Below are 18,275 nucleotides of genomic sequence, written 5' to 3' on the forward strand. Positions count from 1 at the left end.
AAAAGATTCCCTAGCTGTATAGATATTGACAATCATAGCATTAGTATAAGAATCCCTAGCTGAATGAGTATTAACAATCATAGCATTAGTAAAGGAATCCCTAGCTGTATAGATATTGACAATCATAGCATTAGTATAGGGATCCCTAGCTGAATGAGTATTAACAATCATAGCATTAGTAAAGGAATTCCTAGCTGAATAGATATTGACAATCATAGCATTAGTAAAGGAATCCCTAGCTGAATGAGTATTAACAATCATAGCATTAGTAAAGGAATCCCTAGCTGAATAGATATTGACAATCATAGCATTAGTATAGGGATCCCTAGCTGAATAGATATTGACAATCATAGCATTAGTAAAGGAATCCCTAGCTGAATGGGTATTAACAATCATAGCATTAGTAAAGGAATCCCTAGCTGAATAGATATTGACAATCATAGCATTAGTAAAGGAATCCCTAGCTGAATAGATATTGACAATCATAGCATTAGTATAGGGATCCCTATCTGAATAGATATTGACAATCATAGCATAAGTAAAGGAATCCCTAGCTGAATGGGTATTAACAATCATAGCATTAGTAAAGGAATCCCTAGCTGAATAGATATTGACAATCATAGCATTAGTAAAGGAATCCCTAGCTGAATGGGTATTAACAATTATAGCATTAGCAAAAGGAATCTGACTGATTGGGTATAACAATCATAGCATTAGTAAAGGAATCCCTAGCTGAATGAGTATTAACAATCATAGCATTAGTAAAGGAATCCCTAGCTGAATAGATATTGACAATCATAGCATTAGTAAAGGAATCCCTAGATGAATGAGTATTAACAATCATAGCACTAGTAAAGAAATCCCTAGCTGAATAGATATTGACAATCATAGCATCAGTAAAGGAATCCCTAGCTGAATAGATATTGACAATCATAGCATTAGTAAAGGAATTCCTAGCTGAATAGATATTGACAATCATAGCATTAGTAAAGGAATCCCTAGCTGAATGAGTATTAACAATCATAGCATTAGTAAAGGAATCCCTAGCTGAATGAGTATTAACAATCATAGCATTAGTAAAGGAATCCGTAGCTGAATAGATATTGACAATCATAGCATTAGTATAGGGATCCGTAGCTGAATGAGTATTAACAATCATAGCATTAGTAAAGGAATCCCTAGCTGAATGGATATTGACAATCATAGCATTAGTAAAGGAATCCCTAGCTGAATGGATATTAACAATCATAGCATTAGCAAAAGGAATCCCTAGCTGAATGGGTATTAACAATCATACAATTAGCAAAAGGAATCCCTAGCTGAATGAGTATTAACAATCATAGCATTAGTAAAGGAATCCCTAGCTGAATAGATATTGACAATCATAGCATTAGTATATGGATCCCTAGCTGAATGGTTATTAACAATCATAGCATTAGCAAAAGAAATCTGACTGATTGGGTATAACAATCATAGCATTAGTAAAGGAATCCCTAGCTGAATAGATATTGACAATCATAGCATTAGTAAAGGAATCCCTAGCTGAATAGATATTGACAATCATAGCATTAGTAAAGGAATTCCTAGCTGAATGAGTATTAACAATCATAGCATTAGTAAAGGAATCCTAGCTGAATAGATATTGACAATCATAGCATTAGTGAAGGAATCCCTAGCTGAATAGATATTAACAATCATAGCATTAGTAAAGGAATCCCTAGCTGAGTGGATATTGACAATCATAGCATTAGTAAAGGAATCCCTAGCTGAGTGGTTATTGACAATCGTAGCATTAGTAAAGGAATCCCTAGCTGAGTGGATATTGACAATCATAGCATTAGTAAAGGAATCCCTAGCTGAGTGGATATTGACAATCATAGCATTAGTAAAGGAATCCCTAGCTGAGTGGATATTGACAGTCATAGCATTAGTAAAGGAATCCCTAGCTGAGTGGTTATTGGCAATCGTAGCATTAGTGAAGGAATCCCTAGCTGAGTGGATATTGACAATCATAGCATTAGTAAAGGAATCCCTAGCTGAGTGGATATTGACAATCATAGCATTAGTAAAGGAATCCCTAGCTGAGTGGATATTGACAGTCATAGCATTAGTAAAGGAATCCCTAGCTGAGTGGGTATTGACAATCATAGCATTAGTAAAGGAATCCCTAGCTGAGTGGATATTGACAATCATAGCATTAGTAAAGGAATCCCAAGCTGAGTGGATATTGACAATCATAGCATTAGTAAAGGAATCCCTAGCTGAGTGGATATTAACAATCATAGCATTAGCAAAAGGAATCCCTAGCTGAATGGGTATTAACAATCACACAATTAGCAAAAGGAATCCCTAGCTGAGTGGATATTGACAATCATAGCATTAGTAAAGGAATCCCTAGCTGAGTGGATATTGACAATCATAGCATTAGTAAAGGAATCCCAAGCTGAGTGGATATTGACAATCATAGCATTAGTAAAGGAATCCCTAGCTGAGTGGATATTAACAATCATAGCATTAGCAAAAGGAATCCCTAGCTGAATGGGTATTAACAATCATACAATTAGCAAAATGAATCCCTAGCTGAGTGGATATTGACAATCATAGCATTAGTAAAGGAATCCCAAGCTGAGTGGATATTGACAATCATAGCATTAGTAAAGGAATCCCTAGCTGAGTGGATATTGACAATAATTTCATTAGTAAAGTGATCCCAAGCTTGACAATCATAGCATTAGTAAAGGAATCCCTAGCTGAGTGGATATTGACAATCATAGCATTAGTAAAGGAATCCCAAGCTGAGTGGATATTGACAATCATAGCATTAGTAAAGGAATCCCTAGCTGAGTGGATATTGACAATAATTTCATTAGTAAAGTGATCCCAAGCTTGACAATCATAGCATTAGTAAAGGAATCCCAAGCTGAGTGGATATTGACAATCATAGCATTAGTAAAGGAATCCCTAGCTGAGTGGATATTGACAATCATAGCATTAGTAAAGGAATCCCTAGCTGAATGGGTATTAACAATCATAGCATTAGTAAAGGAATCCCTAGCTGAGTGGATATTGACAATCATAGCATTAGTAAAGGAATCCCAAGCTGAGTGGATATTGACAACCATAACATTAGTGGAGGAATCCCTAGCTGAGTGGAAGTTTACCCATACTAGCAGGTTTCTTGAATACTGTCTTGCACCTGACATCTCTGACCATTCTCTAAAAGGTACCAAAAACTTCACATATTCATCATCAATTTATATTTAACTACTGGCTGAAATAAATAAAAATGGACCCAATGAGTATAGCAGGAGTAAGGTTGTAATAGTTTTACTATGTTATATAACTTCTATGTTAATCATGCAAATGAAATGTGTTAGTATAAAATACACAGAAGGTCTATTATAATCCATCATTTGATATCCACAAGTAAATGACTTTTATTGATGTTTGCAACAGATGTTTTTTTCCAAGATATTCCCTTGTCTTTGTCCCATTCGATATGTAGTAGCAATACATACAACTGTATTATTTAACATCACATGCACTTCCAAAAAAGGCTTTGTCTTCAAACAATTTGTCAGAAACATTAAACAATTTATTTCTATAGCTTCTTAAAATAATACCTCACATATTTTCATATCATTGGTTCCTGTTGATCTGAAGTTGACCAAAAGATAAATGACTATTCAATATTTGTGGCAGCCCTTTCAATTGTCTTAATGTGAATAGCTATTCATGCCAATGTGTGCTCGGTATTGAAGTGACTAACTTTGAGAATTTGAGTGAAAGTGTCTTGTGCATTTGTAAGAGCTGTGCCCTAAAAAAACTAATTAAACTGAATGACACATTGATTTTTAGCTTCCCTGTCGACTTTGTCGAGCGGAGCTTATCATATGAGTGATTGTCTGTCGTTGGCGTCCGTCGACGTCCGTGTCAATGTTTTACTTTTTCAACTTCTTCTTGAGAACTACAAGCGTGAATGCTTTGATACTTTGTGTATATGTACCTTGGGTAGACCTCTCTCTGATTTGTTCATTTCATGATGATATCTTTAATTCTCTAATTTTGGTGAATATTTTTGTCATTTTGGGTAAAAAGTGATATTTTCGACTTCTCGTTAAAAACCGCAAGTCCAATTGCTTTTATAGTATATATATGGGTACTACATGTGGACCTCTCTCAGATTTGTTTATTTTGTATTGATATCTTTAATTCTCTAATTTTGGTGAATATTTTTGTCATTTTTGGTAAAAAGTGATATTTTCGATTTCTTGTTAAAAACCACAAGTCCAATTGCTTTGATATTACATATATAGGTACTACATGTGGACCTCTCTCAGATTTGTTCATTTTGTGATGATATCTTTAATTCTCTAATTTTGGTGAATATTTTTGTCATTTTTGGTAAAAAGTGATATTTTCGACTTCTTGTTGAAAACCGCAAGTTCGATTGCTTTTATAATGCATATATAGGTACTACATGTGGACCTCTTTCAGATTTGTTAATTTTGTTGCGAAATCTACAATTATTTAATTTTGATGATTATTTTTGTCATTTTTGGTGAAAAGTGATATTTTTGACTTCTTGTTGAAAACCGCAAGTCCGATTGCTTTTATATTACATATATACGTACCACGTGTGGACTTCTTTCAGATTTGTCCCGTTGCTTTTTATATATATATTGTTCATTTTCTAATGATATCTTCAGTGATTTAATTGTAATGTGCATTGCTAACAGCGGAGCTATCTCAGCCGAGAGGCTGCTTGTTAACATTATTCAAGTAGCTGTTTTTCATGAAACAATAATGATCCCCCCCCCCATAGCACATTATTGAATGTGCGAGGCGAGGCCAAACAAATTATCGTGTATAGGCCCTTCTCCAAATCCAATATAATGCTGCGGGAAAGTCATTATTGTTGTATAAATTACCACCATCAGAATTAAACATATTTAGTTGAATTTGGAGGCTTTTTGTTGTAATTCATTTATGCTTATTTTTTATTCATTTATTCATTTTTTATTATATTAATTGAAGAATAACATATATTTGATTTTTATACAGCTACAACCTTGGCAGTGGTGAAGGAATTATACTTAGTAATGAGACTGTTATTGATGGTCAGTGGCATAACGTGCACTTACATAGAGAAGGAAATATAGGTACAATGGTAGTAGATGGCTATACTGTAACAGGCACCTCTCCAGGCAAACTTAAACAACTGAATACAAATAACGGACTTTATATAGGTAAGTAGAATAAACTAGTGGTGTGTGATGTGTAACATCAGAATGCAAGTTATTTTGTCAGTAAAATTTAGTTTGAAGTCTTTGACATGGTAAGTAATATGTGTACTGTAATAGCTGAGACACCTATGGTATTCAGAACATATACACATCAGAAGTTTACTTCCCAATAGCAAAATATCACCAGGCAGTTTCCTGTATTCGGTGGTCAATACACTGAATCGCACACAAGATTCTCAGTTTGATGATCAAAAATGGATTATATTACAAAATATCACCAGGCAGTTTCCTGTATTCGGTGGTCAATACACTGAATCGCACACAAGATTCTCAGTTTGATGATCAAAAATGGATTATATTACAAAATATCACCAGGCAGTTTCCTGTATTCGGTGGTCAATACACTGAATCGCACACAAGATTCTCAGTTTGATGATCAAAAATGGATTATATTACAAAATCAATATTTGATGTGAAGCAATTTCCATTAGGATTTCTTGAGATGTACACCACTTGAGTTGTTTTTGATATAGCCATTATAGATTTATAGAACGACCATTTTGTACTTGTGTACATTATGTACTTTCTGCACCTGAAGCAGAAATAAAACATCAATGCATGAAAGGATTTATTGGAGTGAAGACAAGTTAATTGATAAAAAGTAAATTAAGTTAGCTTCAAATTAGTATACTTGGAATTAATTTTTGCTATTTTCACTGAAGGAATGATTCAGTGAAAATAAAATCCAGTGAATATACAACTCATCAAAAATCTGTGTCAATAAATTTCTTATAAAACACCCTAAAAGTCTTTTCAGCGAAAATTAATTCCAGCTAAAATAAATTATTTTACAGTAAGTTGCAAATGCCATAACTTTCTGATTCAAGATTTGGCCAATTTAGCTAAAATTGAAATGGTATTTATGTTTTGACATACGTACAATACAACTTTTAATCTAGACTATAATACAACATAAATTTATAACAATGGATGTTTTTAATATTTTTCAGGTGGAATGCATGACATTGTAGAGTTGTCTTTACATCGCTATACTACAGGTTTTATTGGGTGCCTTAGGAGTGTTACCCTGGCAACAGATTATCACTTAGATATTATAGCAGATGCAGTTGATGGGAGAAATATTAATCTTTGTACTTGATGATTTCTATGGTTACAGGTATTGGAATTTTTCAGATAAATCATTTCCATCATGTCTGCCTGTAAACTAAATTTCTTTCTTGATAATCAGTCATCACATACTGTATTTTTATGTACCTGTTACTTTTACTGTGGTTTTGTTTACATTTGTTATGCAGGGGCAATATACAAATTGTTTTGTTTTATTGTAGTTACCTTCACAACCTTTGGACGGTGTTGTATGAACTGTTTCTTGTACAGAGGAACAAAGAGGAAATTCTAATGTTTTAATAGTTTTATTAGATAAACTGCAATGTTCTTAGTAATATTTTGTAGCTAAACATTTTAGGTTTAATTGATTTTTAATGAATATATGATTATATTACAACTTTGATTTTTGAGAAATGCTTTGGGTTTTTATGTAGTTTCAAACATTATATGAAGCAAACAGTGTTTGATGTATAACTAGTGTAGTACACCAGTGAGGGCGCTCTTAGTCAAAATAAAAATACAAAGTATATTTTATAACCAATAGGAAAGAAATCTATGATATATAATATAGTATATTTGTTCAAAAGAAAAACTTTTTTGTAGCAGTAATTAAATAAACCCAAACTAGATTGTTATTATGTGACTTATTTTGACCAGAAACACGCGTACCTCTGGTTAATACGCAAAATTTTAATAAAGCAGATACGCTTTTAATGGACAAGAATATTGGGACATTCTTTCAACTGTGCAAGCATAGTTGTGTTATTGCTGATACTAAATACACTGTCTTCTCATGACAGTTTTATTATAAAAAATGACTACATGCATTACCCTTGTTAATGCATGCATTAGTCTCCATTATAAACCTATAATAAAGAAGCAAGCTTTCATTCAATTTGACAGCTGCAAGGTCATCATCGATTTCATGGGAATCAACTAATTGGTATAGCAAACAAACAATGACTGTACAACCAATATTAAAAGAACACATGCATACAAAACTGTTGATGCCATTAATATATAATCAGAGCCAAGATTATTGGCTTCCATACATTGCGCTTATACAGATATTGTAATATGGCAACTTAGTTGCAATATATTTATTTGCTACAATACTTACATACAAATATTATGTGTCTGATTGACACCTGATGTGTGACTTAAAACAATCTGTCAATGCTGTTTTTCCTTTAAATTTGGTGGAAAAAATACTTTTAATTTTGGTGGAGCTGCTCATATCTCATTCTCATGCATTTTTGTATTTCAGAAAAAATTCTGAAAAGAGTATGAACTTGACAATCAACTATTTTGTTGTAATGAAACAGATCTGTGCTGTATATGATGCTGTAGATATTCATGTGGTACAAATATTTAATGCACTTTGACGTTGTAGCTTGAGTTATGGGACCTATTAATCAATAATTTCCCATCTTTTATTTTGTCCAAGGACGTAATGTCACTCAACAAATACACTTGGGGTTCCATCCCTGTGGCTGCCATTGAGTCAATTATCAAAGAATTCATAATTCATAGAATTCATTCAAGTAATTTACTACATCATAACATTTAATTAGAGGTTGTAAAAGACAAGCAAGGGTACTTGGAAGCAGATACAAGATCTCTCTGGGGAAATTTGCATATTTAGTGGGAGATAACACAAATTATCTGTTGTAAAATATGCTAACATTTGTGCATGAGAAATATGCCCTTTTGTATCATGTTGATATGTGTCAATTTCCAATGTTATCATGTTTTTGCGTACTTGCTTAGTAACTATGCTGAAGAGCTGCAGGTCACATAAATCACCTGATGCAATTCTAAACATTATCCAATTTGCAGTATATTATTTTCTCATGGATTCGTGACTTTATTTGTGTAAACTAGCATCTTCAGAGGTCAGAATTTTTTATTTTGTGTCTAATGCACACGATAGAACTCTAATGTATAGATGGAGAAAATCGGCAATAATTCAATTTGTGGTGAAACTGGTGATACACTATTTCTGTGCATACATAAAGTAAATAAAAAAAATCCCTTTTTAGTTCTCAGCATTCACACTGATTTATAGAACAGATAACAGGCCCAGTGAACGACAAGGATTAACACAACGATGAAATTGTGTATTTTTACACTTGTACACTATGCGGCAACAATGCATGCACTCCAAATGTGGGATTACTCATCAAAAATTTGCAATAATATTTTTAATAATACTTTTCATATGAGTGATTGTCCGTCGGTGTCGTCATCCGTGTCAAGTTTTTAGCTCTGCTGTCGACGAAGTTTGAATGAAACCCGGTGCATTCCTTCCATGATCTATCTAGTACATGGTTCATTGTTTATAATTTACGGGACTATGTTATTGACTTGTAATAGTACATTATATACAATCATATTATATATTGATATGAAATAATTATTAATGAATAATTAAGTGCATGTAAATGGCATTAGGAAATTAATTTAATAAGAAACGAGGCCACACTCACCTTTCAGTATACTAGTATTGTTTTGTAAACTGCTCTGCTTGTTTGGACGAGTACGATGCAGAACTAGTGTACATAATACATATAGTCGGAAACACGTCAAACACTAACATTACGTGTTAGAGGGCGATGATCGTCGTGTTTGTCACGGGTCTCGTACGATCTATACACTGTGTGAAAAATACATCGACCGCTAGGCACCAACTACCGCCCTTCATGAATACGTCAAGTCAAGTGTAGTTTTTACCTTGCCCGTACCATCAATGACGGAAGGGAAAGGTATATTAAGGGAAACAAATATCTGTCGGCGTTGTTGTCGTCGTCGGCGTTGTTGTCGTCGTTAATAATTGTTAATGTTTGCACAATAACTTTACTAATTCTATTGCAAACTTTATCAAACTTGGCCACCTAATCCATCAATATAAAATCTTCCCTTAGTTCGAACGACATCCTGTGTAAAATTATCATGCACAAATTGAGAAAATTCGATAAAATATTTTGACTGTTTCGGCTTGAATGATCACTGGTGATACACATTAGAACAGAATGATAGACCTTATATAATACTAATTTAAAAACGCACTTCAAAAACAAAGATTACAGTGTTTAAAGATGTAGAATCTCAGGAAGCAACAATACTTTTGGCTTCTCTCTCCACTGGACACCAGCTAACTAATGAGTTGATTCGCATACAAAGCAGAGCTTGCAACATTATAGTTATTCATTTTTTTTTCTTTTCATATAATACAGTAGTCACACAATGAATATAATAAGGCAGTTCATATTTATCTCAGGGAATCATTCATTTTTGACAGACACCTGTACGAAATACTAAGCCAGCTAAGATTTTCTGTTATCTTGCTTGTTTTACAAATCTATTCACGTCTAAATGCAGTACTTGTTTGTGAGATGAAACATTTGTTTTTATACTAAAAAATCTGAATTACTTTGAATAAAGCTGGAAATTGTGTCATTTATAACAAATTAGGCACCAATGTTTTGTAAGATATTTACATCTATCAGGGACATTCGGTAGACTGTTGGTTCAACTCCAAACTTGTTTTTATTCAAAATTATTTACGACAACGTATATTCATATTAAAACAAACTATGATGAAGGAAATAATATATAACAAAGGGCAAGGTCATCGAAGTTCAACTAATAATGAGGAACACTATGTTTCTTTTGCAGTATATTACTGACACTCACAAAGCGTCTGTCATTATAATTGGGAAATAATGCATGTATGCATGCATGTTTTTAATTTTGATCTACAATCAACAACCAGTTGAAGATGTTAAATACAAAATTCTTCTCTCATATTACTGAGGATGGTATTTGCATTCCACATTCTAGGCATACGTATACGCAATTAACAATACACTAGTATATATGGAATAATACATATTCGAAGTTTATTTGTGACAGTGTCTTTAATTACTGATTCTAATAATTATGGTAAACTATGCCATGGTCACCTTGTGTAATTGTGTTTCTAACTCTATCGCTACACATTCTAAATATACACCCCATTGTGAATTGAACAAAAACGAGCAAGCCAGTGTATCCAAATGAAGTTCTTTACGATACGGACCCCCTTATGACATGTTCATTATGAACAAATCTGTACATTTTATCTCTCTTATCTCTGAACCATTTTATGGGCAAGTTAATACATTAAGATGATCTCTCTTAGGAAATGAAACATCATTAATATGATTGTCATCAATCATGATTCAGGGTTAAACCTTTCGTAATCTCCCACGTGTACTAGGAAATGCACACGTCATCAGTGTGTTTTCCATAATTTGCATCATCATAATTGAAATGACAAGCAACACAAGGAAATGTACATCACGATGTACAATTTGCATAACATAGATGATTATGATGTCCATTTCGAATGCTATGATAGCTAGCTTATACTATTTTACGCATTTGTTTTTTCATCATTACGTATTAGCAACGCATACCTGATATATCCGCACCATTGTCCTTCTAACCTAAATAAAAGGTTCACTGCAGAGATCATCACTTACTAGCTGTATCCGATATATTCATATTTGTCAAAGGAATGTGAAACAATGATGATAAATAGACTCGTAAGTAATAGCAAATCCGACGTTTACACGTAAGCCTAGAAATAATTGTTTACAATAGTTGTATCACATTATTCACGTGACTAGAGTTGTAATTATATATCACACAAGACTAATTATGACATTTAAGTCAGTACATATAACACACTTTGTACCAAACAGAATAAATACAATTTTTTACAAATTTTCACTATATATTTGAAAAGACATGTCCTATTTTATGTAGACCGATGGGTGTTTTGTAAGTTATAAAAAGATTAACGGTCCGGTAGGTTTTACGAGACTTCGATGGGTTGGACCACTCGTTTCCTAATTTCACATAAACCTCTTTACCTAAATACACACAGCATGCTTCACAAGTGGCACATGTTGAATCAATGCAGAGTAAGGTGGATAGTGCTCTGGGCAACTCGTAGTACTGGATAAATAGACAACTTTACGTTTTGCTTTACGCTGTAGATTAGCTTGAAATAAGGAAAATATTAACAGTAATGAAAGATTAAATATTGACAAGGCTTTTGCTTGACATTTCACTGTTCACTATATACATATGTTTATAAATACTGTCACAATATAGTATTAACGCAATCAAGGTAAAAATAAGAATAATGCTACTTGCAAGTACTATCATCATGGTAAGTACTTATGAACTAGCATAACAAATTAAGGTTAATTAGAGACACAACACAACTCACCGAAGATACAGGAAAACACTAATATGTTATTTTATGGCAATGAAAACAAATATCTAAAAAACAAATAATAACTTCAAGCACACCATCAAGTTGATGAGCGCGCACTGGATGATTACGTCATGGTCCAGTTGAGATCATTCTAGTATATTCTCAGTCATTGTATAATTTTCTAAAAATACATGCCATAACTTTCTGTGGAATATACAAACTCTTTGTTACAGTACATGAATAAAATAAATATATATGCTTCATATATATAAATGAGTTCAATTCAATTACAGAAAGTCAGTTTTTGTTTATGTTACTAAAGTAGTTATGGTTTTAGTTTGCTATACTACTGTTTCATTTAGTCTTGATGTACAAAATTCTAATGTTTCATTCTAATGAGTAACATATTAAAATATGTATTTAATAACATGTGAATATCGCACACTGAGTCGGCAATGCACCGAACGCTTGGAGGCCTTACCGTGTTTTCACTAGAAAAAGTTATGTCTATAAGCGTAAATATGGCAACTGGATAATGGGCCATGTAAAACGTCATACATACATAACAACTTATGTACGAAACACTGACCGTATCTCTTGTTGGTACCTATATATCAGAACAAAGCACGCGTTTAACAACGTATACACGTCAATATAACAGTTTAAACATTTTGGGACGCCAATGCACATACAACACCTTTTGCGAATGGTCGATAGCGGTTGCATGCCTCCGCCATATTTAATCCCCTCATGTCGACGTAACGTGTTCTCACCTGCACAGGTAAACACCCTTGTGTAAATCAGTTAACATATCAGAGATGTATAAATTGTGGATTTTGGTACGGAGACTCATATTGCCAAACGTCTTTGGTTTTTTCACGTTTTTATGATTATTTTTGATTCGATAACATATAATATAGTCATTTTTGGCTTCAAAATTCAGACTGCCAAAGTTGGTTGTTTCATTTCCTAACACTATCCTCCGTAATATAGGATGGTATACGAATTGTTCACACAGTTATGAGCGGTTGGAACGTGATCTCTAGACTAATGCATTTCCTGTTAAAGGAGTCACACTTACGAATAAAATAAGTTGTGTTAGCTGTTCCCCATAAAACTGTCCACGGTCAAGATACAACTTGTCACCAAATTGTCCCAATTCAATAGGAAATGATAACTCTATTTATCTGAACAGCAATGTAGCACGTGGGTGAACAATGGCGTAGGCACAAATATTTTTACTACTATTTCTTACTAAATTATTTCTACAAGCAAGAAAAGATCTGCAATAATAATATTATCACAAAAAATACCGTAAAGTGTCGACCTGTGCTAAACGCTGGGTGATACGATCACCTACTGTCTTTGTACCTATTTTGATGTATTATAACCTCATATGCTTTGAAGTAATCACTGCTATTGAAAATCTTTCAGAAAATGTATTTACAAATGTTAGTGATTTATTGGCTTAAAGCTTTTGTTATAACAAATAATAAATGGACATTGACAACGAGACAATATTAATGAACACAAGCAATGATATGAATACAACCTTTCATATGTGAAATATAATTTGTTTATAAGTAACATGGCTTATTATCTTCATCATCTATTTAAAAAGCATCCTTCAATGTTTAGCGATACATTTCATCTATAAATTAAGCAGAAAGTGTAGAACACAAATGCAAAAGGTCATACATATCAATATGCCTTCTACCAATAATTTACTTATAACTGGCAATCAAGCTGGTGCCATTGCTTATGAAATAATCACTCAAAATACATAAGCACTGGTTCGGATATAAATGATGGATGTATGATAAATTGATCATATACTATCAGCAATACAATATGAGATATTGAATATGTTAATCACTGATATATGCTTCAGTTCAAATACTATTTGTTGAATCAGCCTGTATAAATCGGTATTAGGTTATAGGTGTAGTGGGAAAAGTAGATGAGGTCGTAATAATCCGATATTGTATTTGGTGATGTTTATTATTTAATAATTAATTTGTAATTTGCCCCGTATTCGTGGGATCACTAGAAAGACTAGGCTTGTTTAACACATAGTGTCGACACTTTCATTATATCGCGGCAGAACATCAACATATTACATACATTTGACTGTGAAAATAGAATAACAAAATAACTAAATAATTTAGGAAATGCAATCAGCGACAATAACAGCACACTTTGTGAATTTTATAATGACACCGCCTTCTAACAATATAATAACACTGGGAAAGACGGTTTATTAAATAATCTATACATGGCCGTGGTTTAAACTCATTATTTGAGAGTCAAATAAATGATTTACTTACGGACTTTCGGATTATGTAAATAAAAGAAAACACGCTTCACTATTGGCGACATGGATAATAATCAATGATACAACTATACGAAGGATTGTCTGGTTACCCTCATGGAATTAACGTTTATGCAAACAGAATTATAACGAATATCACAGTCGATGGTTTATTGTAAATGTCATAATTTATTATTGGACTGTGTGAATAATACAAGATGCAATAATTCCGTATGTTCACTTCTGTTATGTTAATGTTGATTTCATTTCATTTCTCCTGGACATGCCACAGTGTCAGCTGGGGTCCGTTTTTTCCATCCGCCTAGACCAAACAAACATCATTTTAGTTCCAAGAGAAATGCATTTACGCCATATCAATTTCTAGGTTTGATTTGTTATTAGCGGAAAGGAAGATCAACTATTACCGTGTTATCATTACGAGTTAGTTTGACCTCACATATCTCCACGTCAAGGGATTATGCACCACTGGAACAGTGTCCGAAACATTTGATTATATTGAATAATTACCAAAGACAAAGATTACATTTGTCTATATTGTTGTATTTATCGGTTCTAACATCTTTCAAAATTGTTTTCAATGCCAGTTGAGTGCTTGAGTAAAATTTTGATGCAAAAAATTACTCAAGCTAAAATCTAGCATCCATTACAATTTTCTTTAATTAGTATTAGTGATATTATAGGTATTACACTGTCCTAACTATAGTCATTAAACCTATAATGAGAACTATTTTCCAGGAAGGTATGAATTTATTTCCAATCCCGCGTCAATTGGTTATAAAAACTAATTGGTAACTACCATTGACCATGAGTCTTTGCGTATTCTAGCATTGACATATTTACGACTTTGCATCCTACACGCGTGGTGATCGATCTTGTGCTTTTGTTTTTTGAATTCTAATAATTTAAATATTTAAATAAAACAACGACCAGAGTGTTGATTTATTTCCTTGCAGTACCTTCCATGCTTGCAGGAAGATGCAATTGTAAATATAATATAGCATGTTTTAGTGATATGTACAAACAGTAGTTGATGATACTGAGCACTGGGTAACTAATTAGCTGATTTACATAATGTTTTCCCGTCAATGAATAAAAAAACTGAAACAAAGAATACCAGAAAGACATGCCCTAAATATTGTCAGGTGACCTCAATTTGGTGTATGTAACATTTTTTTATATTATGAAGGCAGTGGTATCATTATAATAACACATTTAGTTGCTGGTCCAAGACTTAATAAGAAGAATCTTGGATGGAATATTCCACCAATCATATGTCATTTCATTTACATATACAATTATGCGGTTTTAATATTCATAAAGCAGAAACCATCATCAGTTCATGTTTTGACAGCAAAAACACATGTTCAATTGCGTTCGCTTCATGAAGCTACGTACAAAGTTCTCGTTGATTTTGTTGGTGGGAGTGTTTCTGCATGGCAAGGGGCGAAGCGACACCGTTGCGTTCGATGAAGTCGGTGACACGGCGGGAAATATCGAGTTGGCTATAGCAGGTTTAATGCCCGTGTATACAGATGGTGGATGGTCTGCTGCTGGGGTCGTCCCAGCTATCGAAATGGCAGTATCCGATGTCAATAGTAGATTCGATGTTCTTCCTGGATATAAGCTAAAACTATATCTGAAAGACGATCATGTAAGTAAAAATTATAATAATGCAAATACGCCGCGCTGCCAATAAAAACTCAGCAATGAAATTTACACTTCCTTGTTACCAAACACGGGTGAGTGGCGATGCTTACCGTTCATGAACGAGTCGTAATTCATGTCATACATTATCCATTCACGCCAATAAGATAGCGGATATACTGTCACGTTGTCAATTTCCGCTGCAGGTACTTGTACACAGGTTTGAGTTGAAAGAAACCAGCTGCGTGTCCACTTGTGTTACTATGTTTTGGTATGTAAACGTAAACTAGTCTGTGCCAGAAACGAATGCTCACTCAAATGTCATATGCTAACTTATGATTTTGAAAGTTATTAATAGCTTATTGTGACATAATTGATACCATCATACATGATGTTAACGATATTTTAGTTACCAATTATTGAAACGTGAGAGTATTATGCCTGACGTCATAAAATATTATTATAAATAAACCTAAAACCATAGATGAAATAGATTTTTTCAGCAGAATATAATTTTCTATTCAACATTCTGTGATATCAGGATAAAACATCACAAAAATCAAATTAAAATGTGGGAATGAAATTTCTTCAGAGTGGATGAATCAACTTTGTACGGTATCACATAATTTATATTTACATTTTATGTTCACAACACGAGACTAATTCACATAATATCACATTCAGTTTTATTTATTTATTTATTTATTTATTTATTTATTTATTTATTTATTTATTTATTTATTTATTTATTTATTTATTTATTTATTTATTTATTTATTTATTTATTTATTTATTATACTGGTTATTAATTAACATTATTAATAGAGAAAACATTATTAACGTTCTAATTATGGCACTATTACGTCTGCGTACATGATTCACAGTTTATATTGACTGGTCTTGTAATGCTTGTCTATTCTAAATGTGTTTACAATAATTGATCATGTAGTTCAACATATTCTAGGTTTATGTCATGTTTGATATATGAGTCGGGTTTCTAATTTATTAATATCGGTGTGTTGACGGAGTGATTGAGTACGTAACACTGATATTATATATACGGTAAATAGTCTGTGTTTAACTGTAATTCTTTTACCTAGTCGATAATGATTAGAATGACTTCTATTGTAAAAACATAAAAAAACGCTTTCAATCAGTAATTAAATGTTCGTATCAGTTTGTCTTGATGAAGTCATGATTCGGATGAGATTTTAAAAACATTCATTTCCACCGGGTAGTGTGATTTTGTTTACACGAATTACCGATTTTCATCTTGCTTCAGACATGCGCAAAAGAGTCCCTATTATAGTGCTTGTGATGTATGCGTTTCGAACACCGATCACTCTAAAATGATTACTCTATATCATTTCTCTTTTTTAACCAAACTGTCTTCCAGTGCATTATGGGTCATCCAAATGCATTGTGGGTTCCTTACGGTTTTCATGTATTGGGGTATTATTTGGTATGCATGAAATCCTTTTAACGTTTGGCGATACATTTCAACATTTTTTTAGAATGAAGGTAATACTCCGTTGACATTATAAAAAGAATATCTTCCAAGCAATAATTAAAGCTTAAATATTACTATATATTATTGCAACATAAATTGTGATTCCTAATGACATTCCGTCCTGCATGTACGGCATTTTTACTAAATTATCGAAAATCCGAAATTTAGATAAAATAAACTTTGCATAACGATTTTGTTGTTTGTATTATAAAGTCTTTAACGTCCTTTGCAATGTCTCTCATATCCATATTCCCTAATGTAAAGTACACTTCGATCGGAATGATAGTCACAAATGTACAGAAAATGACACCATACACATACTTCATACGTACTGATTGTTATGTAAACAATCAATTGTGTATTGTAATGCCAATCTATTGAGAGTCGAAACTATTCACAAAATTTTGCCCGATTGGCTATCTAACTTTAACGCCAGTCAAACCAATCAAAAAGTATCTGTTTTGTTGTCACGTAATTTCAACAAATTCTGCCTAGTATATTATGCTTCGACTCAACTGTCTATTAATCACGGCTCTGTCTGCTGGGTCCACTGAAGAAATCACACCTGCGGGTTTCTCTCTTCATCGGATTATCACCTGCATGATAATCTAAAATCTAACGTATATAATTAAACTGTCAATTTGTATTCAGCTTTCGATAAACACGTCGTATCTACTCGTATCACCATGAGAAAATCAAACTGACACATTGTATGACAAGAATCAGCAAATCTAATTTAGCTTAACGTGCATATATTTACCCCCAGGAACATTATTGTTTTCATTATATTTACTGTTTTCCTGTATCGGCGATGTATTCTTGATTCCAATGTATATAGTCATAATCTGTGGTTTGACATGTGGCACGTATATGATATAACCCCAAGGGGAGGGGGGTGAGTGCAGATGTCATTATATTATTACTTCGATATATTCTTGGTGCTCATTAACTACGTCATAATTAATTTACATATGAATATCTTGTTAATGCCAAGGTGACTCACTAATAGTATAGTATTTGTGTTTAGAAAATCAGTCATATATTTATTTTCTTCTACGTTATTCGTTCGATAAAGGGCCATAGCTCGAAACGTCTAGCAATTTTGAATATTTGCGTAGAACACATAAAATATTATCTACTATATAT

At 33.0% G+C, this 18,275-nt stretch overlaps 2 protein-coding genes across 5 annotated transcripts in view; both read left to right on the forward strand.

Annotated features, from left to right (window-relative positions):
• The window catches only part of LOC102804811 (pikachurin-like), a 61,068-nt gene extending 52,646 nt beyond the window's left edge, over positions 1-8,422 (forward strand). For 3 of the 4 annotated variants that reach the window (XM_085503064.1, XM_085503061.1, XM_085503063.1), the window contains exons 13-14: positions 5,065-5,249; positions 6,257-8,422. In XM_085503064.1, the coding sequence (XP_085359190.1) occupies positions 5,065-5,249; positions 6,257-6,405 (334 nt within the window). In that variant the 3' untranslated portion in view covers positions 6,406-8,422. The remainder of the gene's footprint in view (positions 1-5,064; positions 5,250-6,256) is intronic. The other variant, XM_085503062.1, reaches the window with a different exon arrangement.
• Positions 8,423-15,356: 6,934 nt separating this feature from the next.
• The window catches only part of LOC102801435 (gamma-aminobutyric acid type B receptor subunit 2-like), a 20,564-nt gene continuing 17,645 nt past the window's right edge, over positions 15,357-18,275 (forward strand). Inside the window, exon 1 of the mRNA XM_085503541.1 lies at positions 15,357-15,626. Within this exon, the coding sequence (XP_085359667.1) occupies positions 15,357-15,626 (270 nt within the window). The remainder of the gene's footprint in view (positions 15,627-18,275) is intronic.

The sequence above is a fragment of the Saccoglossus kowalevskii genome, chromosome 9 (assembly GCF_978046115.1).
Source record: "Saccoglossus kowalevskii chromosome 9, keSacKowa6.1, whole genome shotgun sequence".
Classification (NCBI taxonomy): Eukaryota; Metazoa; Hemichordata; class Enteropneusta; family Harrimaniidae; genus Saccoglossus; species Saccoglossus kowalevskii.